Genomic DNA, 25,095 nt, shown 5'->3' with positions numbered 1-25,095 from the left:
TTGTTTTGTATCGATTGAAAATAAACTCGCGAGCGTATATGAAGCGTATATTAAGCAGAGCTTTTAATCGAATGCAATCGAACAATCCACACTAAATGTTTTTTCGTTTAATCGCTTATCTTTTAATATGTTGAATAGTTCAATAGCTAAATAAATTGTTTTTTGCTAATGATTTTGGAATACTTGAGCTTGATTTCAATTTCTTCGAGCTTTTATTCCAGGGTTAAGGGTTAGCTTGATTTCAATTTCTTCGAGCTTTTATTCCAGGGTTAACCTTTTTTTATTGATTTTCTTTTTTTATTGATTCTGGTTTTGAAATTCAATCGGATTGATTATGGAAGAAAATTAAATTTTTGATATAAACTACCAAATTTTTGATATAATAAAACCAAGAAGATCTCTCTTTTGATAAATGTTTAAGTTTAACTTATTTTAATCGTCTATTCACGGTGACAGATTTTCTGAATATTTGTTTGTTCGCAGTTACAAGTTCACTTCAGTTTGTACGTTCTATCTTTTTAACTCATTTATTTTTCTCAAATACTTCGTGACCTAACATGAACTTGAAACCATATTTTCCCACCGTCCGTTCGATGATCGTTGCGTTCGTTGCGCAATCCTATTTTAAAACTCGTCCGCATGTGAGAAACTCCAAGATGTGAGATCACGAAAAGGCGAAGCGGTTGTTGTGCAGAATTTTCGCAGTTCAGAATGACACCACAGCCTGCTCCTTCTGTAGAGGAGTCAAGAGAAGGATAAAATAAGAGGCAACGACAAACCGAAAAAAGGTGTGAACGGTAGAGAATTGACACTTCGGACCGACCCGGACGTGGATCAAGGAGATTCAGCCGTGCGTCAGGTGTGGAGGTTGGACGCGCTCTCGTCAGACGGTCCTCGTTCTGGCGAGTAGATTTTGATTGATTTATTGACGATCAAGCTGTCCGCGAGCACGGGTAAACCGTCCGTGTGGGCTGTGCAGAAACCCACACATGGTCCCATTCCACGACTTATGGTAAAACGTCTAAACGGATACCTTTAGTCGAAATGGATGGACTGAAAAAAGGAGCGTTCTCGTTCAGAAACTTAAAAGCGTTCAGTTTCAAAGTAAAAGAAGACATTGATACTTTAAACCGTACACCAAAATTGTTCAATTTTTCACTTTAAAAGATGGTCTATTTTGTAGCTTCAATAGATCTTAACAAATTTCCTACCAAATCTAAAAATTTCCTTCGTCCAATCGTCAGTCATGGGAATCATGAAGATCAACATGTAAACGTCCTACACATAAGAGCTACTCCGTGTGCATTACATTACGTTGTACGCTCCCTTTACCCGTTTGGCCCTTCCTAGACCCGGGGTGAAATATTCAATTTCGAGTTTTTCCTCCATTGCCATTACGACGGCACGACTTGGCCCGAAAAGAGCCACGCATCCTCCCAGCTCCAGTTGTTGCGTTCGTTTCGCGTTGACCGGGTCACAACCGCAACGAACCGATGCGTGAGAATTACCTCCGTCCGGGCAAGTAGTCGATGGAGTCGATGGAGAAGCTAAATGGAAGACGGAATGGTTAGTAACGACAACAAAAACTCCCCTTAAAGCCTACTACAATCCGTGTCGAATTCCGTACAACTCACCGGGAGCAGACGAAAAAGTGTCAATCCGTGTGTCAATCCTATGCCATGACTCAATACAACCGTTCACTCACTCGTCGGGAGCGATGTTGGTGGTAACTGGATTAAAAGGGAAAAAAGCACCTTCTCCACCTGGCCGCAAGCTGGCCATCCACAACCCCCGGTGGCCGGTGGCTGGGAACGACCGGGACAGCCGTAATCGATCCATTTGCGACGAGTTTGAGCTTTTTTGTATAATTATCTAATTTAATTTAACGATTTTCTTCTACCCGCACGCTGGTGGAGTTTTCTTCGCTCGATTTCACTTAAGAGGAGGGAAATTATCACCGGTTGACGTGTGTGTGTATGACACCCTGCCGGACAGACTACCCAGGGAACACTTACCGGTAGGGTTCACTGTAATTGCTTCTAATTCGTGTAAAATTCACTTAGAAGGAAATCAATTTGCATGGTAACCATGAAAAAAAGCTATGGAAAGTACGTTGAGTTAATGTAAGGCATGAATATTTGTTTTTTTCAAAGGAACATATGAATATAGAAACTTGATGATATTACAAAGAATATATAGTTAGTCGCAAAATTGAGCGTTCACCTCAAGAAGACTTCGTTTTTCTTTCATAACTGTAGGAAACATTGGCCTAGCAAATTTAAGTGAAACGGTTTAGCGTACAGGTTCTTTTTTTCTAAGAATTACTCGACTTCGGCAACCTTCACAAGATTCCAACGAAGTTTACTCTCATCATCTAAATGCCTGGAAAGTGCATTAATTAAGCCTTTCATCCAGTTTGTTTTATCAAAATTGCACTCAACAGACTTTTAGAACTAGAGTTCCTGAATCCTGATCGAATGTAAAACAGTTGCAGGGAATATTACTAGCCGCCCTTTTATTATGTCCTAAAGAGCTGAAAGCCAGGGGCAAAGTAAAGAACGAAGAGACACAAATAGAACTTGCAAACAGAGGAAAAAAATGAATGTTTATAACACTCAACGACTGAAAAATAGTTCTTGCACTAACAATGGATCCTTAAAAAGCTTTCCAAAACTGACTTCTGAATTACTAAACACCCTTAAGAGGTACAATTGGTCTTATACCATCCAATGCATTACTCACAAGAACAACCTGCAATGTCTGATTGCCTCAAACAAGCCTACTAACAAGCCTCAAACCAATTACATAGATGTTTTTATTCAACTCCAATTTGGGCTTTAAATTATGATGTACAAAAGATCAATTATGTTTTGATAAAAACCAGCCCTTGTCTCGCTTATTATTTTACTAAAAAAAGTACAGACTAGTTATGAAAAGCAAAGTGTATATTGGATTTGTATTGCTGCTTAAAATAAAAAATAAGATAAATTTGCTTTAGAGCTACGTTGAAAAACAAAAAAAAGAAGAATGTTTGCACTAGATATATTATAAAAATGTTGATTTAGTTGTGCACTCAATATTACGACTCGCTGTAGTTCAACGCTGCCGAATTGAGTTGTACTTTGGTATAAAATGTATTAGTGCCCTTTTTAGTAAACTCCATTTGAAAAGCGATGCGAATTTCTTCTATTCTACTCAAGTTAATACATTAATTATTATGTTAATCTTAAACTAAAACTAATAAGCAGTTTAGATTGCTTATAGTTTTATGGTTTTGTCTTTGATAAAATATCTTCCTCATCACATTATCTCTGCAAATAGGTTCAGAAATACCTTATGTTACATGTTATAAGTATTCAAAACTTCAAAAACACTTTCAACCATAAATCAAACCAATTCCTGATCCAGCTGTAATTGAGACAACATACTTAAAACTATTGCAATGAACAAGTTTGCGACTTCCTTTCGTAACTCTAAGTATTGCAACAGCGCTGCCTTCGTATGATCGAGCATTAGTTTCTCACGCAGGCATCATTACTCATCGTCCACTGGCATCGTCTTCGAGCCGGTGTCATCCAGCCAGAGCAGGCAGGCCCTAGGCTGCCCCGAACAAGTAGCAGAAGCGTACATTATGTCGTGAACAACATGTCACAGCCGAGTGGAACTGACCGCATCGTTTTTCGCAACTCGCAACACTCCTTCAAACTCTGACCCTTTCGAGGGTTTGCTGTTGCTAAAGTTGGTGGCTTGGAACTGTGGCCTACAATTGTTCTTTAGTTTCTCATTCGTTTTAGTAGATCGAAAAAACATTGACAAAACACTTACGCTAAAGGATAGCACGGGTATGAAAAAAAAAAATAAACCACTAAATCCGTATACTTCAACGATCCCATCCAATGAATCCTTTCACTGAGGCTCCAAAGGGTGAGCGGAGGAGGAAAAGGAATGGTTCGAACGTTCTCTAAACTATTTCCCAACGCCGGCCGGGTTCTCCGAAGCTCGCCGATCGGTCAGCGGTCTTTGGGGACATTAAAATTCGTTCACTTTCGGCTTGCACGTTTCATCACGGTTTCGTGCACTGCACAACTGCAGTCCGCCGACATCGTGCCATCCGTGTTGTGACCCGGTTTATTTGTGTGTTTAATTTTATTTTTGATCTCACCTACTTTGCTGCGGGTCGGCAAACTAGAATCCCGCACAGTAAGGACGGTTTAATGGACAAATCGGTGCCGAGGGAGGGAGGGGACCCCGAACGGGCGGTGGAGGTTATTAAAAGAAATATGATCACGTAGCGGGTACGAGTGGTTTTTCCGTGCGTCGGGTAGGTTTTTCCCCCCCCCCTAATGTTGCGCCGCTGCACACGCGAGCATTTGATTCCGCGTGGCGAGCGTTGACGCGTCGTGAGAACTTTGTAAATTGAATTAAAAATCAATCAACCGAACCCGACCCCGTCCGTGCGCCGCCCTGGGAAGGGCCGCTCGGCGTCTGCTTTTCGCGTCGGGGGCTAACTTTTGCCTGCCTGCGAATACGTGACAACCGCGTGTCAAGATGGTCGATCAATCTCGACGGCACCCAAACCCTCTCGCTCTTGGGGTAAAGGCAAATTAGAATGGAAGGGATGAAGGAGAAGGATCCGGAAGGCCGCCTCAGCGTAAACAAAATAAAAAATAAAAGCGTGTCCAGGTATCGCTGCATAAGCATATTGGAAGGTGCAAAGCGCAAAAGAAAGAAAGCACGCACGGCATGCAAAACGGGAGGGAAGCAAATGAAGGGTCGAAAAGAAAGCCAAACCGCGACGGCGCTACCATCCGTCAAGCCGATCATCCTTCAGCCGCGCGGGTTGCACTATTGACATGGAAAGAGTTTGTATAAATTAACCCCCCGGTGTGGCGGGTCGCACAATGACAGCTATGAGTAGCCAGCGGTTTGAATGGGTTGCCCTCCGTCTGCAGTTTTGTTTGGAATGTTATTCAGCAAAATATTACTTAATTTATGGAAAGGAAATGTATAAATGTCGTATATATTAACCCCTTCACAGTCCTACCACGTCGAGAAAATGAGTAAAAAATTATTACACTGTTTTATTTACATGTTTGTATAATTTTTGCTCTAGAACAGAAAAAAAAATTGTATTTTCCCAAAAACATTTGGATTTTATAGATAAAATGATCTCTTTCCATTTGTGTTATTTGTGATTGTGATCAGCAATAAATTATCAATAATAAGCAAACATTTGGTTTAATTTCCTCGATTAATGACAAAAATAAAAGTTTACAAACACATAAGAACCTGTTATCGAAGCAGATGAACTAGAAATAATTGCCATGTAACGAAAGTAGAATAAAAGTTGCGACAAAAAACTAAAGCAGTACAAATTCCATTAGCTTGCCCGATTAAGGCTCTAGCAAAACTGTGAAGGGACTAATAGAACAATTATATAGCCCAGAAACCAGTGATATGTGTAAAAATAATGTGAAATCAATCAACCAAAATAGTAGAAAAAAGAAGAAAACATAGCAAAATATCGATAAACAAGCATAAAAACGTAAAAAAATGCTTGATAATTTAGTAAAACAGCAAACACTTGCAGCCAATGGTGTCTAGTGTAATACGCTCATATGTAATACATTCTCCTGACATGGGAAAGAGAAATGCGACACGACATAGTAAAATTCGCCACAGCAAACAGCTGCTGAAGATCGATCGATCGTGACAAGTTTCCTGCTCCTCCGCGGAAAGTGAGAGGAAGCTGATTGATGTCCCATCCAGCGAGCAACACACGCGCAAAAGCACACACTGCGCCATGTGTTAACGTGCCATGTTATATGATCACGTAGTTCGGACGCGTCCGCGACTGTGCGCGTCTTTCACGCGATGATGACTGCGCTGCTCGTGCGCCACCCGACGTGACACCGAGTTAATCGATGTCGGTGGTGATGCCCGCTGCAGCAGCATTTGTTGCTTCCCCCACACCTGCGGGCCCACGCCTAACCATCCTCAACCGCGGTTGCGAGTTCGATAACTCGCGAGAGAGATAGGTTGGGCAAGATTGTTTCATTTTTTTTTATGTTTTTTTTGCCAGACGAATAAAAATGTACAGCAAAAAATCGTTATTGAAAACAAAGTTGGTAAAAAAAATTTTTTCAATCGACCGATCCTGCCAGGAGTCGAACCTGGAATCTTCTGATCCGTAGTCAGACGCGTTATCCATTGCGCCACAGGACCCCGTTGATGTAATGCTGTAAGAATTGAAATGGGTCAACAATGACGTACACATGTTTGTTTATTTATAGCTTTGGGTTACACGTATTCCAAAAATAGCGCAACTCTTATCGCTCAGCGGTGGTTTACCCTCGAATGCTCTATGAGCATCATATTGGTGTCGGTCAACTTCTATTTATTTACGTACTGAAAGGCCGACTTGAAGATATTTCTTACTTTAGTGGATTTCTTTCGTTATATTTTGCTGTACCTTTATGTCTATCTTTATACAAATTTTTTTTTGGAAATTTGAGGTTTACAATGTAGTTAAAGCTGTTAAAATTTTTATTATGCATAATGCTTTCAGAAAAACATAATTAAACCATGCAAATATCATAAACACCACAATTATAAAATTTTGAATTTATGTTTTCACCAGATCATAGTTGAAAGTGAACGTTACAATTTTCATAATCAACCGTGACGATTAAACCAAGCATTGGAATATTCATGAGCCAAACAAACAATTCAAAAGATGCTTAACATGAAAGAAAAGGTGCAATCGAAAAATTATGGACAATATCGAAGAGCGCCATTCGCCTCTAATGAAAATCATGGCCAGCAAAATGGTATAAAATCTCCTTTTGCGGAGCGAGAGTATTAATTTAAATTCCAACATAAAAGAAAATAATAATCCACACAACGCGGATGAACCATTTCTTCCCCGAACGGCCATTTGATAATCACAAAACCCGCTGGCCAAAATTATGCAGCAGCAGCAGCTACGGGGGAATGCGAAAAATTAAAATATCTTTCGGCCTTTAAGTACCTTTTTATGCAAACGTGCCCAGGTGGCGGGAAAGGAGGATGCTGAAGGTGAAAAATTATATCCATTTAAACGCACGGTGCGGCTTTGGAAGCTTTATCATCTCGCCTTCGCCGTCGGCCGCCACTCCCATCCCATCGTGGAGCCGGTCTCAAGGTTCTTCGGTCGGCCCACGGGGCGGTTTCGGAAAGCCAGTGCAGCACACGCACGCCATGCTGCGATTGTTTCCTTGTCCTGGCGTGCCAAACGCCTAGCCGTTGTTTGTCGTGTTGTCGACCAGGCGGTGCCCATGATCGCTGTAGCGAAGGTGTTAGCGCAGTCGTGCACGAGGCAAGTCGCGGCGGTGACGCTGGTGTTTGAAATCGACGCCCACCTGTGAACCTGAACTAGTTTTCACCTGACCACGCTTCTGTTTCTGGGCCGCCAGTAGCCGCCAGGAGCAATGGAACAACAACCTGAACATGCGCTCTCATATGCAAAGATCGCGTTCGCGTACGCCTGTTTCATTGTTGTAGCGCAAGGATCCCTGCTGCTGCTGGTGCTGCTGTTAGCTCTGAAGGGAAACGATCGAAATCGATCAAAGCCAAACGATCGGAGGCCACGGTCGAGCGGGCCGGTCTATCTCGAGCCCCGGGTCGCGCCGAAGAAAAACGCAAACACCCCCGGAGGGAGGGCTAGGGGTTCGAATCAAATTCAAATAATCGTAAAACTAAAACCCGCTCGCGCAATGGCGACCCGGGCGAGACCACGCGGAACCGCGCGTTTGATTCGCGGGCGCCCATCGGCATCGAATCGGACTCGATTTACATTTTATCTTGCACGTACGATCGGAGCAATCAAAGTGCTACCGAAAGTGAGCAGAAACAAACCAAACATAAACATAAAAAAACCTCCAACAAAACCCTCGCACCTGGTTTGCGGACGGAAAGGAAACGAAATAAACCACAGAACAATCCAGTAGCTCGTTGGAAGGAGTGTTGGCGCTGCAAGGAAATGCAATAAAACTGTGAAAAACCATATCGGTTCGTGCCAAAGGGCGATCGGTTTGAAGGATTTTTGAGGATTGTTCGTTCGTGATCGAATGGGTGATAGTTTATCGTTTCGATTTGGCTGAGAAGTAGATATTGTAAACATAAACGCAAATACTGTTCACATGAAATACATGTAAAATGTCGGGTTGCATGTTCAAATGTAGATTAACTCATTCGAAGACAACAATTTCTCGGAACAGGATAATTTGTAGCTGTAAACTTAATCCGAAAACAAAACATCGTATGACAAAACATTTAAATGTAAAACCAGTAAAAATAAGTTTAAATAAATTTGAATATATCTCCATTCTAGGAATGAAACAAATCACAAACCAACTAAATATAGTAACAGTTTGCTGTAAAAACTTACTACAATTAATATTAATACCATTCAACAAGCCTTTTGTTGTAGTACAGGTCATTGAAGTCAAGAGTTGCAGAACAGCAAACAGAACGTAACTCGCAACTTGCTCCACCGAATGACGCATCCTCCTCTTGCCTTTTCCTTTCTTCTACTCCGGTGCAGTGCAATCCATCATCATGAATATCAAAACATTAGCCGATAAATTTATTCCAGTTTAATTGAATAACGAAGAACTTATGTATGCACCGCGAGAATGCGCGCAATAAATCAATCCGATCCCGCATCCGTACACAAACTATGGACTTTGGTCATCCTTCGTCAAAGGATGGAAGAGTTTGCACCCGTTTTGCGTTTGCTTACGTTTTTCAGTTGGATTTAGTTCTCACATGACAAACTATTGCCTGAAGAATATTTAACGTTTTGAGTTAAAGGATTATTTTTTGCATTCTCTTTTAATTTGCATGAAATATATTGTTCTAATATAGAGATTATTATTATGTTTTGATGACATTTAACAAACTTAATTTATTCGTTTAACTAACCGATCACGTTCATTTACAAATAGCTTCGTTCGATGAAACTGTTCCCTTCGAAATGCTTCCCCTTTCCAGAAGCGTGTTTTGTTTAGCAAAAAATACCCTCTTCATCACTCCCGGACAGGTGTTGCAAAACATCCTCAAGGGTGTTGACATTTCACTTCATCCCGATCGCGGAAGAAAGCGACTGCCGTGTAGTGCCCATCGCCCAAGTCCCCGTCGTGGGGACGGCTTGAACGTGGCACAAGTGCATTTACAGAATTTACGATGCACAACACTTATGCGGGAACGAATGCAAATGCGTGAGAACTGCACACAAGCTGGCGAATGCGCAGGTTGCTTTAGTTGTGGAACTGTTTTGATTGCATTCAAATAGTTATTTTGCTGCTTCTCAAGTTGGAGTGGTGGTATGATGCACGGCAGAGTCAAGAGATATGATAACACTTAGCGAGGCGTTTTGATGAAAGAAAACTATCTAAAACTATTCGTTATGCAGACTGCTTCTGTTTCAATATTTAAATTATATTTTGAATAAAAAATTTCTCCATTATTGTTTTGCCAATTAAATTTAATAACCATTATTTTAGATTTTAGCAAACCTGTAAATTACATAAATAAAGGAACTTTTACCCGCTTGAATAGTAATTTCACTATTTGTTTCTAAAATTTAAAACCAAAAGATTGCCGTCTTAGCAACTATGCACGGTAGGCATGACAGCCGTCAACATCTGAAACACACAAGACGAAAGAAAGTGAAGGGAACAGAACGCACTAGCAGAAGTCAACATCACACCAGTCACTTAATACCACGGCCCACACAAGAAGCCCTCATTAGTAGCGCAATCGGCGGCAGTACCGCATCGTGAGCTAGTAGTTGAAGCAACACCCTAAACCCTTCACCGATATTTGTTTTCTATTTCAACTGTAGTTTGACAATTGTGTTAATGTTTTTATTTAGTCCGAGAATATATTTTTCATTATTGTTTTTACAACTCCAAGGCTGGATGTTTTCTTATTTGATACGAATTTTTATATGCTTAAGCAGTTAAGAATTTAGTTAGTTTTATGAAACCAGAGGCATTACTCCAAGTTATTGGATATTGAAGGGTTAAGTTCGTTTCAAAAGAATGAAAGAATGCGCTAGTTTTTTCTTGGTGAGTTTTTGTTGCCTCCGGTCAGCGCGTCAAGTGCATGGGAAACAGCGTGGTGCAATGCGATATTTGCACATTCGACACCCACATACCCACGCACCGCCGCGGACTTCTACCATTTCAATTATTCCAACGGCAAACCACGGTCCCTTTCTTCGAGGGTCGGATCGATAGATTGGAGAAAAACGGGTGGACGCAACGACGATCGAGAGGAGTCAACGTCGTCCCTGTCGCCCAACCACCACCTTCCTCGGAGCCCACGCCGGTTGGGATCGCGCGTCAGGTTATTTTGTCAATTTAAGATTGGCAGCGACACCGACCTGTAGATATTTTGATCGACAGTTTAATTTACTAGAGAATGCAATTGGAGCTCGCGTTTGCACAGTTTCACGAATTTCGCGCTGCCGCCATTGAAGTTTTCATGCGACACTGTGGGGGGGGGGGAAGGGCCGCCTACCGGCACTTGGTACCCGTCCCAGAGTCAAACAGACACACACAAGTAAAAAGATAGATAGATAGAGAGAGAGAGAGAGAGGGAAAGACATGCATGCACACGCAGCCTAAACATAAACGATCGCATTTTGTTTCGATCAAAAAACCACTGAAGTGCCACCAGGCGGTTTAGCTTTGTGGCCGCTGCGAGGAGACATTCGCCGAAAGGATGTGTGTGTGTGTGTCGGTTTGTTGAGGTCGCAGCCACCTATCGACGTACGCAGCCATCCACGGTGCCGCGTCACGTGGTTCCACCTTTTGGCGGCAAATATAAATGTGCGATTTTGTGTCCAAAGTGGGAGGAAAAAAGAGGCGAACTGCGCGACGAGATTGATAGATTGTAGCAAATGTGTTTCCTGTCCCGTTTGCCGCTCGGTCTCTCGGCCCCCCCCCCCCCCCCCCCCCCGTGTGTTCGCTTTGAGCGGCCGATATTTTTCCCTGCTTGCTTTAGTGCTTCAACTTCAGCCTCAGCCCTACACTTGACCGGCTTCTCGAGTCTCGTTATGGGATGGTAACGTTGCGCACCACAGGGAGAGAAGAGAAAGGGCTGGGCCTGGGGCGGGGGAGGTCATACGCACCGATATTTCCACCTTCTAATCCCACCCTGGGTCGGCTGACAATCCTTCCAAACCACCCTAATCGGTTCAAATCCAACGGTGACAACAATTAAGCGGTTACAATCGCGCTCTTTCACTCCGGTTCACCGTTCTACGAAACCTCGGCCGGTGATTTAATTGAAAGGACACCCCGGATTAGACGACGGCACCGTTTCACCTTGACCAAAAGGGAAGCGGTCGGTTAGCGCGACACGTGGATCATGCGGCTCGGCAAACGGTCAAATTGAAATTCAATCCGTTTGACGCCGTTTGTAACGCCAGATTGCATCACATGTGCATAACGGGGGGGAGGGTGAGGGAGCGACGGTAACCGAACCAGGTGCGGTACGATGGGGGTGAAGTGAGCTGCAAACATAGGGCAAGATGGCGCACGGATGGAAAGGAATTTGGTCGCCAATAAAACGAACTGAAATTGAAGCAAAGAGGTTAAGAAACGGCACAAACAACTCAGTTTTGGTGAAAAATACCAAAACATTACAATTCGAACAACACAAAAATAACAATGAAAAGAATTCTGTTTTCTTTCTACTTTGTGAGAGTTGATTAATTTATTAAAAATAATTTGCATCGTAAAACATTCATAACATTGGTGCAAAACAAACAAAACTAGACACAATAATAATCGCAAGCTACAGGTTGCGTAAGTCAAATTACCATATAAATTTAATAAGCACTTATGCAACGAAAAATGTTATGACGTCTATGGAAAAAATAATTAGTATAATAATAATTAGTAATATCACTAAATAGCAAAACAATATGAATGTACATACATTAAATTAATGAAAATGACATAAATTTCTAAAGGAACAAATCCTTATGAACAGTGGAAATGTAAAACAAATATAAAGATCTTTTGTTTGAAAGTGGAATCAAACATTCGATATGATCTTTTACCAATTTGAAAATGTTTTCAATCAGTTAAAACCAATCATACGAGGGCAAACAAGTGAGAGCCAAAGTCGTATGTACCAAACAATACATAAATTCATCTGTTGAATAGAGTCTTACCGCCAAGCAACCGGATTAACCCCGTTTGATCTCAAGAAACTGTCACATTTCTAAGGCCGTGCCACACCCGGCCCCTGGCGCTCGCATTACCCTACAAACACACACACACACTCGCAAACCCTTTACAGCAGTTAACCTCCTATTGTTTGTGTTGACCAGGGTGGCGAGGTGACGTGGAACATATCCGCGTTCGGGCCCGCAACTCCACTGCGCGTTTAAAATTTACATTCGTTCGCTCCAGGAGTCAAACCGATTGCAGTTGCACCCTCGGTCCACATACGTGTGTGTGTGTGTGAGGTTGAATGCATACGAGTAAAAGGTCCAATCGATCGATGCAATTGTTTGGTTTCGCGCCCATTTTTCTGCATTCGTTCCGTCGATGCGGTGTGCCCGATTGTAGCGGGTGTCTCGAGGGTCTCGAGGGCGATGCTGGTCGGTTCCCCTTCAGGTCGACCCCTCGAGAGGGAACAGATTGCTTTGTCACCGTTCGCCTTTGGGTGCGCATTCGCCGGAACGAAGCCGTGTCGCGGCGCGTGGCAAGTGTCGATGTGGGCGGGCGGGAAAATGTGTGCGGACCCCAACCGACCCCACGTACGTAGCGTTACGGGGTCGTCGGCTAATGAAAGATCCTCCATCGGTCCATCCGTTGGCCCGCGATGTTTGATTTTCCCGGAGAAGAATTGATAGTGGAACGAATCGAACGCCTGGACGCTTGCCACGGAGAAGAGGGAAGACGGAAAACAAATAGCAGTGGTGTCCCGGGAGGGCTAAAGGTCCAGCGTAGTACAATGGCGACGCGGTGGCAGGTTGTCGCCGTGAAATTGTATATTTACATAAGGGCTGAACATTCATTAGCAGCTGGTCTTGTTGTGGTTTCGATCATTCGCTGCCCGCGGGGTGGAAAAAGTGATTTGCATTCGCCACAATGGTAGTTGACCGAATCGAAATAAATCCAAAGATAGCCAAAAGCAAACGGTGCATTGAGTAAAATATTTTCCCTAACTTTGTTTTCCCTATGTTTAAAAATGGTTCGTTTTCAATTTTTAGTTTGAGTTTGATAAAAAATGTGTTATTAATCAAGAATAAATGAAACAGTGAAACTGTTTTGGGGAAATAGTTAAAGTTAACTAAAAAATAAGAGACGTTATAATAGAAATACTAGATAAATTATTAAAACAAAGCTATAAAATCGTAGACCAGAAAAAATAATTTGCAATTGGCGGAACGAAATAAAGACAAAAATGGATAAGATCAAACGTTTCACTGAGTAAAACTTGGTTTCCCTACACTTAAAAACTGTTCCATTTTACAATTAATAACCAAAAATCTTGGAAACATTGGATAAAAGCTCTTTTTGGGAATCGTTTTTAAGGAAAATAGCACATTTGTGGAGAAATTCGCTGACCGAGGTAGAAAAAGTGATTTACAATCTCTAAAATGGCAATGAGCAAGACGAAATGAAGTCAAAGATGAGTAAGAACAAACACAGTATTGAAACACTTCCAGAATTTTGTTTCCTTTACATGAATGCTGTTCTTTTTGTACCGCAATTTTTCGGCTAACAAATAAATGAAACATTTATATATTGTCCAAAACAATTGAAACAATATCGAAAATGCTATAGGGACAGAAATTAATAACAATAACGAGAAAGTTTAAGAAATATTATGAAAATATCAGAAAATCGAACGAATTAAAGTAATAAATAAGTCAATGGTAACCCGAATATGTTCAAAACCAATAATTATACAGTTTAAATGTGATAAAGGCTTTAAAAAATGTGCCAAATCTAGACAATAAATTAACTAAAATCTTTTTTAACAGTTGAAGATCCATTTTAGTAGTAGCTTTCATACGACACTTCGAACAGGATGTACCATCGAGGCCCTTATGCGCCGGACATCGTGCATTCTCATGCGGGCTTAACTGCTGCGTTGAAAGTTGCCCGAGAACAGTGCGGGAGCATCTTGCAGCTCGAAGGTTTCTGTCCGGTGACCGGTATGGGCAGCATTCCAGCGGCCACCAGCATCACCGACCATACCTCGAAACCGCCCGCGCCTCCCGCTGCTTCCGTTTCGGTCGAGCAATTATTTATAATTTTATTCGTAATCAATAAAACATGGGCGCCCCCATGGTTCCGCGCGATCCGGGTGCCGATGCATTAGAGTTTGAAGTGCTGCACACGAGCTACATTACATGCGGTGCAGTTTTGCAACGTGTTTGAAGGCGTGTGAAGAATACGAGGACATTGGTCGATGCTGGCGCCTGCTGGCGAGGCAAACACCAATGCAGACCACCGCAAGGTCAAACAACGAATGGCAATGCAAAGTGGGAAGAATGCATAAAGAAAGTATCCGTTACAATAGCATAGCTTTAGCATGGAGATTTAAATGTATCTTGCGTCCCTAAACATGCAAATATTGCTGTCTATAGTCTCCAAAACAGCAGTTAGAGATCCTAAGTTTCATATTTTCGTGCTCGAGAGCTAAGCAACTCCTTATCAGGAAGTACAAGGAATCTTTACCTACTGTACCTATCTTGTCTTGTCAATTATTGTGCGGAAATGAGGTACAATCGGAATGTTTTTCTTTTCTTAAACATTACTTTCAATGCTCTAAAAGGGAATAACATTTGCCTTCGTTATGAATTTTTTTATTCTTTGAAATATAAAACTCAACTGTTACTCTTCGGTCATGCTCTGTTGGTTTTCCACATTTTTTCACAATTGTTAACATATTTAGAATTTAAGTAAAGTTTTTTATTTAAAATGTTCATAGTTTTTTTTAAATCATGAGCTTTTTGGTCTTTGTTTAATTTTGCTCATTTGGTTTAAGAAGGTATTCGTTTTTCTTTTTCTAGAAATATTCAATAGAAAAAAAGTGATCAAAATGAACTTGAACAAATTTTCACACTTTTTTTTCTTCCTCAACGATGCACACTTCTACTCCTTTTCGGCGTACATTTCACAGGCAAATTGGTTCTATCGAACAGATCCTGTCATCACGGCAATTCACGTCGTAACGAGCCCCTGGAGTGTGTGTTTCCTGGTGGCAAACATGGTGTAAAAACCCCCCCAACAAGGCTTCAAGCTGCCCCGACTTCACGATTGTTCGAACGGGTCATCAGGATCAAGCCGGGATCTGTCTCGTTAGCGTCGGGGAGCAACACGACGACATTTTCTTTCCCACCTTCAAACCGTGCCATTTTCCTCAAATTACTTTCCGAACGAACCCGATTCAATTCCAGCGCGGAGTGTTTTAAGAACGTTTTGTCCGCAAAGTGGTTGCCACCTTCGCCCTACTTTGTCCGTTGTTTTTTTTTGTTTCGCACGGAGGTTAGGTTACTCGAAGCGATAATGTTTTCCACGACAAAAACACAGTTTAGTTTAACCTTTTCTTCGGGCCGCAGTCACCTGCGATCTTGCATCAAACTAGATTGAACTGCCGCACGGATTGTTCAGCATTTGAGAGAGTTTAAATCGGTGGACGATTTCTCGTCGTGTTTTCCCAAAATTATCGAACTCATAAGCCCGGGATGATGGCCGGTCGTGCAATAGATGATGTTATAAATGATAGGCTATTTTAAGAAAAATCCAGGGAAATTATGTCAACTGTGGTTGCGGAAACAACTAAAATTTTAGACTTTGTTTTCCTTGATTTGCTTGCAATAAAAATACCGTTTTCCTACTTTTCACCTCTATTTGTACTCTCTTCTCTATCTAATAGTTCCTTTTTGTCTTTTCCACATATTCTCCGGGTAGCCGATATTTAAAAAGCATCTTTCGCGTTTTCCTTGAAACAGCTCTTCCCTGCTTGAAACTGTGATATTTTACAGTTTATAACTTAATTCGATATCGATCGCAAGATAAGAGTAATTATCCGATGGGCTGATTTATTGGCAAAAAGGGAAAAATGTCGGAAAACACAAATGAGATCGAAAACTTGTCTGCAATCGATGAGAGTCCCTCCCGAGGTGGTTGTGAAAGAGTGGACGGACGTAGCACGACCTGATAGGCGAGAAAAAAAAGGCGAACCATTTTGCATTCCGAATCGTGGACCGTGTCTTGCCTGTCGCCGGTTTTGTCGTGCTCGATCGTCTTTTGCTCCACTTTTCCAGCGGTGGATCCCCGATCAGCTGTCGTAGCATCGTTACCTTCACCGAAACCGGCCCATGGCCACCTTCAGCGGGGCGACCTTCAGCGCGAGCGACACCGCGAAACGGAGCACCAGAGCGCCGGGAGCGAACTTTCGGCAGATTTGTGCGCGCCCGAAAATAAGAGAAGGAAAACAAAAGTTAAGTATCGCCCGCGGGGCGTGAAGGTATGGGCGCAAACTCGGGAAGGGCGGCCGTTTGTGTGTGTGTGTGGGGGGGGGGGGTGATTTTCATAATTTGATCAGGGCGGCGCGAGGGACGCCCTTTCGGTTTCGCGCGGGGCTAAGCGCGGGTCAAGTCGATCGGGCTGGGGTTTTTGGGCGTTCGATCGTCGGTGGCAAAGACGAGGCGACCGATCAACATCTCGTTAGCTGGAGTGGGCTTTTATAATCGATTTGGTTTGCTACCCTCAAGGATTAAAGATCACTCCGGGTTGAAGTTGAAGGCGCAATCGCAGGCGGGGGGGCCAGTCTTGTGGCCCGCAACACCTTGGCAGACGTGAGCTGATTGTCTGAGGTAAAAGTTGGTAACACATTTTGAGAGGAGATAATAAAATTAAATCGTTAGACGTGTAATGCGGTTATAACATTTATTTTGCTGATAATTTTAACCTGTACAAATTTAAAAGCAACTCAAAAGATTATCGAGTAAAATAGAGTTATGTTTAATACAAACAGTTCTTTGCCATGAATACTTATAATCTATAAATAGACGTGGCAAAACGAATAGGAATGCTGCTTTTTGGAGAAATTGATGTAACAAATCTGTTGGCTCAATTAAACCTATTTTTTCCTGAGTGAAGGATCTAATACTGGAAGTTTTTAGCCCACCACGAGGGTACCGAATTTTAACAACTTCTTAGTATACTCCTCTATTGTCTATTTCCTACTGATCGGTTTATTTATTTCCTCAACCCTCAACAAATCTTGTTATTCATTTTTAAGTTACGTCGTTATACATCCTTTTTAGGGAAATGAATAAAACGACTAGATTAAATCGGAACGCTCTCAGATCAAATGTGTTTTTTCTTCTCTACTAAAAAAACCTTCGGTTATGCTTGTCCGACTCTTACCAGACATTTTCATAATTCAGAATCATCATCTGTTATCAAATGAGGAATTTATTGAGATACTCGTTACGCAAAGCTAACATTTTATAACAAAATTTCGTAAATAAATAGCTTTCTCAATAAAAAAATAATTTGATCAAAAACTAATGTTCTAACTTTGAAGGAAGTTTTTCAGTAAATAAGATGCACACAAGCACACTCATCGTGTAATAAATTATAGAAAAAAAGAACTGACAAAAATTTACCACCATTTTACTGCAGGTTTGTTCTTTCAAATACAAATCGAAGAAATCGGTGTAAAATTGTTACGGTCCAGGTGAAGAAATTACAAAGACAAAGTTAGATTTAAAGACTTTCAACATTTCTGAACAGGTTATCGAATTGAACAGTATCACAGTAATTTGAATATTCTTCTTTCAACATTCAACTTTTAGTAAAGAACAAATGACAATTTAAGTCTTGTTCGTAAAGAGCTGCTTAGCGTTTAATTTCTAAAAAGCAAGGCCTCCGATATTTTGAAACGTTGAAAATCTGTAGATATGGCATAGAACCATAACCGACGATCAAGAAGAATTAGTTCGATTGATCAGACCCTGTGTGTTTACCGCATCCCTGCCGAAGTCTGCCTGGAAGCAACAAATCGTACCCTTCCTCCACCCGTAAGCACCGACTTCCGGTCGGTCGATTTCCTCGGCGTCGCGTCTGAGGTCACCCGAGCGCCGGCCAAGTACGGCACGCCGACCGAATCAGCCTCCGGGCGTGCCGCAGAGTCAGTGCCAGGGTTGATCAGCCACTTCCGAGCCGATCGGTTTCGACGTAAAGTGCCTTCGGCTGCGAGCAACCATGACCTCGATCGTGTCTCCGCCAACGACGTCGATGACGATGACGACGATTCCGAAATCCCGCACCGATTCGAATTATGTCTTCAAACGCGCAATCCTACCCCGCGCCTCAGGGTGCTTTTCGGATGCTTCCACCCTTCGATGCTGGGTGTTTTTTTTTTTTTTGTTCATTCGGCAGCAAAACGATCCATTTTCATTATCGCCCGAATCGGATCTCTCCGTGGGTTCGCTCGGCGACGAAGCAAACGGTAGTTCCATCGGTTTGTTTCGTCCCGCGAATTACTCATAATTGAGCTGTTTGCTCAGTGCGGACAAAACGTTGACGAATTATGATTAGCGGTTTTCGGTGCGACCCCCAACCCCCCACACCAACACACGCATCGAGAAGGACACGCACCGCACGAAGCCGAGGAAAAATAAAATGCTACCGAAATATCTGCACGCATTCAACATAAAAATGCGAACCATGAATCAGATCAAGATTGGGATCGGAAACAGCGTGTTTTTCCTTGCTCTGTTTGCACTCCCCCCGATATTTCTTTTTTTTCATCGACAGGATGCTCGCGATCGTGATCTTGGCCGATTGTCGTGCTCTTAATTTTTATTTATTCTCCTTCTCCATTCGATAACTTACCTCTTTCGCAGACAGAGGGTCATTGCCAAGTCCATTCTGTGGAAGAGAAGGAAAGAATAGGAGACGGGTTGTTGAAAAGAATCGGTTGAAACTAGCGGAGAAGCATTAGGGAAAGATAGAAAAAAGCCAGTTTTGATATTTGTCACATAAATTAGCATTTGTTTGGACTTTAAAATCGATTGAGCAAATAATGAATCAACACGCACTTTTATCATCCCCGAAGTTTGTATCTTAAGTCCTGTTATCAATTTTCGATTTTAATGCTAACTTCCTTCAACAATGCTGCTAAGCTTGCATTAATCGATCACCGAAAAGCGTTCGGTTATCGATCCATCGCTATCGAATATTCGTGCTTCAGATCCTTAGCGTTGATAAATTTGAAAATCGACCCCAACCCACGGCCAATTCGTACGCGAATTTCACGCTCGCGCGCTTTGCGAAATTTATTCATCCGCCTTTGCGGGAGGGAAAAGGAGCGCTTCTCGCGAAATGTTTTATTTTTCCTTTCCGACGACCGCCGCTCGTTTCCATCCCGAAATCGATTGAAGCGATCTATCAACGATTATAATTGGCTCGGAAGAACGTGGGCACGCACGATCCGGCTCTCTCGATCTTGTCGGGTTTCGATTTTCCAATCGTATAAATTGTGCAACCGGCGTCTTTTCACGGTCGTCAGAATGCAAATTTATGGGCATAAATATTCAAACGTAAAATTCAATCAATTAATTTGGCCATCGCGGAGGAAAAGGCGAACGCGGGCGACAATGGGCGACAAACGTTGGCTGGGCGAGCCGGGCATAAAGATTATGTATTTCCGTTGGTGTAGTTTTTCAGATTTCAATATTGACCTATTTATGTGGCGCCTTTGGTTTTTTTTTTCAAGCCGAAAACCTTCGTTCAAGAAGCACACAGAAGAACGTACAATTAGGGAGTGAGGTACAAGATTGTAAAAGTAAAGTCAACAACTATTCCTCCGGAAAATAAGCAACGCTACACAACCTCCAGGTAATGATGATAGTTATTTGCGCGAAAAAAAGTTCGCATCGATTGTCAGATTCTTCTAACAATTCCGAGCCGGTTTCCCACGGCCTTGAACTAGGCAGCAGCTTTATTTTTGGCAGCCACGGTGAGCTCTGAACTCAGTAATGATCAACCACGGATCAGCCCGCCATCTCCGAACCTGCCAATTATTTTCGGAAGCTCGCACATTTCTGATACCCGAAAATAATTTGGGCCACTCCGGGGCCACCCGAAACAACCGCCCCGCCGCCGCCCGTTATAACAATCCCACGGATTTGGAAATGATTTGTATTTCCGCGACGACGACGAACCGTGCTGTGGGGGCCTTGGGGCGGTCGAGCGCGGTTTCGCAAACACGATTGTGATGAATCGTGCGCACCTATAATATCTTTATTACGGCAACTTGTTTGTTGAAACCGTGTCGAAGGGAGGGTAGTGGAAGAAGGAAAAAAGAAACACCCCTATCTAACCCTCCTGCATCCAGGGAAGCCTGTAATTTGCACACAACAGCCCAAGACACCGATCGAAACCGTAGATCGCGTATCAGCGATTGCGTTGAATTCGACGTTCAAGGATCGGCACACCGGGGGCGCTAGGTTTGACACATCCAGGAGCTTAATTTAATCCAGGGACACGAACCATCATCATCACCATGATCAGCTGGCTTCCAACCAGGAAGAATAATTCGAACGATTCTATTATTTTGCTGCTTTTTCGTTTTTAAATTATTATTCTCGCTTTCGTTTGCCGGAACCTGCGGAGACACGACATGCCGCCTTGAAGCGGCCACTCGATGGCCCACGGAAACACACACTTGACGGAATGATTGATGTCTCGCAGCTCCAACGCGCCCGTCTCGCGGTGCTCTAAACGACACAAAAAACATGTGCGCGACCGCAAGCGACGAACCCCGCGACGGAACGGTAATCTCTCGGAGGAGGTGCTGCGCGGCTCCAAGCAAAGCAATCTCGGTGCAGAGAGTGACCAAGAAAATGGAGCAAGGACACACTGGAACCCACTAGAACACTTTGGTTCCTACTCGCTAGAATGAATGGGGTGACATTGTTCTGCCGATGCAGACAATGCACTACACCAGAGGTAGAGTTGTGGAAAGGGGTGGGGAGAGAGAGAGAGGGACACGACACGGGTGGCGGCCTGGCTGGAGAATTTTATGTTCCGCTCACGATCACGTCGTGTTTGATTTCGTAACGATTTGTCATTAAAATTGACGTTTCTCATTATGTCCCGCTTATGTCCATTAAGGGTTTTGCACGGTAGGCGAAAGGCAAGCGAGGGATGGACGTTAAGGCACACAGTTTGGAGTCTGCATCGTGGTGCCTTTTTTGTTTTTATTTATTCATCCACACACTCCTACTTCATGCCGTATGGACCGATTCGTACCAAAAATCGTTCACTTTACAAAACCCCGGACAGGTTCTCCACGTCGGTTCGGTTCTTTATTCGGTGGAATTTCCCGAAATCCTGTGGCATAGGTCATGGGTGCTTATCACGCCGCCAGTATCTGCCGACAAATGAGTCGGGTCGTTCTGGTGAATTATTTATTTCGGCATTCGAGCAAACCCGCATAATTAAAGACAGTGCGAGCCGTGACCACCTTATCCGTGACACTTTGAACTGCTCGAACTACAACCCAAGGGACTATTTCGGAATGGGTTAGTGCTGGTGTTTTTTCTCATTTTTATGATCCTGTTAAATGATGTACGGGCCAGATTGTTGAATTGATTAATTGCTGCTCGCACCGAATGCACTTTAATGCAGCCGGTTTTGCAACGGCTCACTTTCCGCACGCGTACCGTTGCAAGCTAACCGAAAACACCGAAGCGATGTACGTTTTATCGCGTCGTTTAACGTTCCCTTACACAGGGCAGATTTGATTAGTTGCAAATTAATTCGACTACACGAGCGCGCGTAAGCAGCAGGTTTAATGCGGATTATCCACCGGCGCTATCGCAAATCCCGAAATTGCACCATCCATCCAACAACTCCACCTTTTTGGTTGGTTATTGCTTCGTGTGCTGGCGAAACGAAACCCCGAAAGAAGTGCACGCTCTCCTTCTCCAACAAACAGCAAGCAAATGCTCCAAAAATCCGAACCCAACTCGCCGGAGTATCCTTTTGCGAGCATTTATCATGTTTCGCGCATTAAAAGCGCATTAATCAACCGCTTAACAATGTGTTTTCAACCTTAATTACCTAATTAAAGCCGTAGCGGCCGGGCGTTTGGCGAAAGGGGATGTAGTCAAAAACAAAATGTGTGTAACTCGGCCGACTCTATTAGAAACTTGGGTGGGGCTTTTCCTTCACTCGAAACACTTTCTGGAGACTGCCCGGAGGTTTGTTTTAGCGCTGCCGCTACCGGTTCTGGTTTGCCGACAAAAGTTTAGAAGGTGGTTGTTCAAAATTGGATCAGAAAGTGAATGTAACCAGAAACATGATAATGGCTGAAAGTAATTCAAGAAGATAAAACAATTTTGAAATATTTGAAACCAACTTTTCCATATTATCTAAGACTTGGAAACTAAGCATCTGTTTTATTAGATCTGTTCAATCTAACGTTAATTTTGACATCTATATTTTCACTCTCTTTTGTTTATGAAACGAAAAACGTAAAACCAGCAGCGAATACTGCTTTTGTTACATCAGCAAAATGTAAATGGCACGTGTAATGAATGTTTTCGTATCACTTGTTCGTAGGTTGACTCACGAACTCATTAAGAGAGATCACGCATAACCTTGCCCGTGGGAACTCGGTATGGTTTTGGATACCGGAAGAGAAAACCCCAAATCTGGATAAAGAAACAACATTCGTAGAAAGAGAGGACTAACATCCCGCTGATGGTGTGCGGAAATTGAAAAGTGAAAAATCGATCCTCACCGACCCACAGACACTTTCGCGTGGCTAGCAACAATGACAGTCGCATCGCGCGGTCGGTGGTCTAACGACGTAATTACAATGTTCAACTGTCCACCACCGACCGGCTCGACCAGGTCGGTAATGATTAAAAATAAATTAAGTAGCACGGGAGTTGGGTGCGAAGTTGGGAGTGCGCCGGCCCAGCAGATCTTTATCCCGCGCGAAAGGTGTCGCGCCGCTGTAATCCCCATGTCACACGATGATTACATCCGGCGAGCGGCCACGGAGCCCGCGAGCCGGAAATGAAAGGTCGTGGTGTCGAAAGGTGCGAAACAAATCGATTGATACAGCGGTGACGTTGCGCCATTGTCGCTTTGCGCCGGGAAGCGAAGGCGAAAGAAGCAACCGTTATTTTGAGATACGAATCTCCACCGCCAAGATATGATTGATTATTGTTTTTAAACCAACGCTCGGTGCGGTCGGCGGTAGCAGATGAAGCATAATTGTAGGTGCTCGCTTGCAAATGGATGGGTTAATGATTTTAATTTCGTTTCGGCAGGTTGACGTGCTGGTAAATATGATGTAGCATTTATGTAGCGCTGGCTGAAGGATTGGTAAATAAATGTTTTGGCTGAGAAAGTCAACAATTCGTCACAAAGGAGGTTTTGTATTTTCGGAATGTGTTACAATCTTGGTGGATACATTTATTTTAAGTATGCTGGGGGACTGTTTATGGCTGTAGCATAGTTCCAAAATAACTACTTGTGGTGAACTAAAAACGCCAAACCAAATATTTCAATGGTTAATTTATTGCTTCTGGTACCCGAATAAAATAGGCAAATAACAGATGAAAGCATCCATCAAAATTTCTAAAGAACCATATAAACAGTTTTTTTTTCTAATTTTCAAGTTTTAAAGTATCAAATGGCTAATGACATTAACAGAACTACCTATTAATAGAACTACCGGAACAATCATTTTGACTGGTCAGGTTCTCAGGTTCTTTTTCAATCATATTTATTTCTTAAGGTTTAACAATTCTACCAAATGTTAATACATGACTTTCAGTCATCCAATGGAATCTTTAGTTTTATGCATTTAAACATAAAAATGTATTTTTAATATTGAACATAAATTGTGGTAAAGTTTCAAGGGCGCAAATCGCGGTAGTTCTAGTGTTAATTTGCTTAGAAGTGAATCGTATTCTTTATAAAAATACCGCATATTTTTTTAAAGTATTAAATTTGAAGTTATTTTTTCTTAAGCTTTATTTTTTTAGTTTTTTTTTTACTTCAAGCGACCTAAAACAAAGTTTTGAAAGTTGTTGCAGAAATGAGTGACAAGAATGAACTACTTTAAATTATCATTAAACTTGACAAATTGGAATTCCTTTCTTATACGTTCGTAAATTAACATTTCAAAATTTAGTCAATGGTTAAGGAAATTTTAAGGCTTCATCCATAAACTATGTTCCGCATCACATGCAAATAACTCAACCCACTATTATTGCGCTTGAGGTTATCTAACGCGCTACAAAAACATGCTTTAAAAGTGAAAATTATTCGCAAAAGACAAGCAAGTAGAAAAACACAACGAAAAACGTACGCCGCCACGAATATACGGCCGGTCACATTTTCAACATTGTTTTGGGGTGGTTTTTGCCAAGCGGCAAGCCGGTATCGCTAACGAACATGTCGATCATTCGTCGCAAGACATTAGTTAATTGCTCGCACACAACCTGCGCATTACGATTGCGCGCGTTCGGCTGCCATAAAGAAGAACGGTTGTTTTATTCCCGGTTGGTTATCCGTTTCTTTCACGCGATTTTTTTCTCTCTCTCTCCCTTCTTCGTCCTTTTAAACCGTTGCTGAAAGCGCTTGAAATACTTGTTCTCGTGGGCATGCAGCAAAAAGAGGGAGAGGGAGGGGTTGGGCAAGCGTGGTCTACCCAAGTGCGGCACCGGCTTGTGCCCATTACCATACGCGAGCGATGACCACTTTTTCCCAACGGCAGCATCCCCCCCCTTGTGTTGCGCGTTTAAGGGATCGTGGTAAGGCCCGGTCCAAGGGGGGAGGAAGAGGCAGGGCGCAACGCAAACCTCACCGCCGATGGCTAAGCAATTTGCAAATCACAAACATATTAGTCCCGGAGCCCCAAATCCAGTCATGATCGATGCATGCGACGAGCGCTCGGATGTAATGATATTCACGGCATTTTTCGCAATTGGAGGAATAAAAACACTAGCGCTCGGAATAACCAATTTGGTATCCTGAC

General features: G+C 42.7%; 1 protein-coding gene and 1 non-coding gene across 2 annotated transcripts in view; both read right to left on the bottom strand.

Annotated features, from left to right (window-relative positions):
* Positions 1 to 25,095, bottom strand: part of LOC131266585 (Krueppel-like factor luna) — a 102,530-nt gene that overhangs the window by 75,589 nt on the left and 1,846 nt on the right. Inside the window, exon 2 of the mRNA XM_058269165.1 lies at positions 18,927 to 18,962. Coding sequence (XP_058125148.1) covers positions 18,927 to 18,962 — 36 coding nt within the window. The remainder of the gene's footprint in view (positions 1 to 18,926; positions 18,963 to 25,095) is intronic.
* On the bottom strand, positions 6,153 to 6,225 carry Trnar-acg (transfer RNA arginine (anticodon ACG)). Its single transcript has one exon. It is a non-coding gene; the product is annotated as a tRNA-Arg (tRNA).

This window comes from Anopheles coustani, chromosome 3 (genome assembly GCF_943734705.1).
Source record: "Anopheles coustani chromosome 3, idAnoCousDA_361_x.2, whole genome shotgun sequence".
Lineage (NCBI taxonomy): Eukaryota > Metazoa > Arthropoda > Insecta > Diptera > Culicidae > Anopheles > Anopheles coustani.
This window is presented reverse-complemented; position numbering and strand designations above follow the sequence as displayed.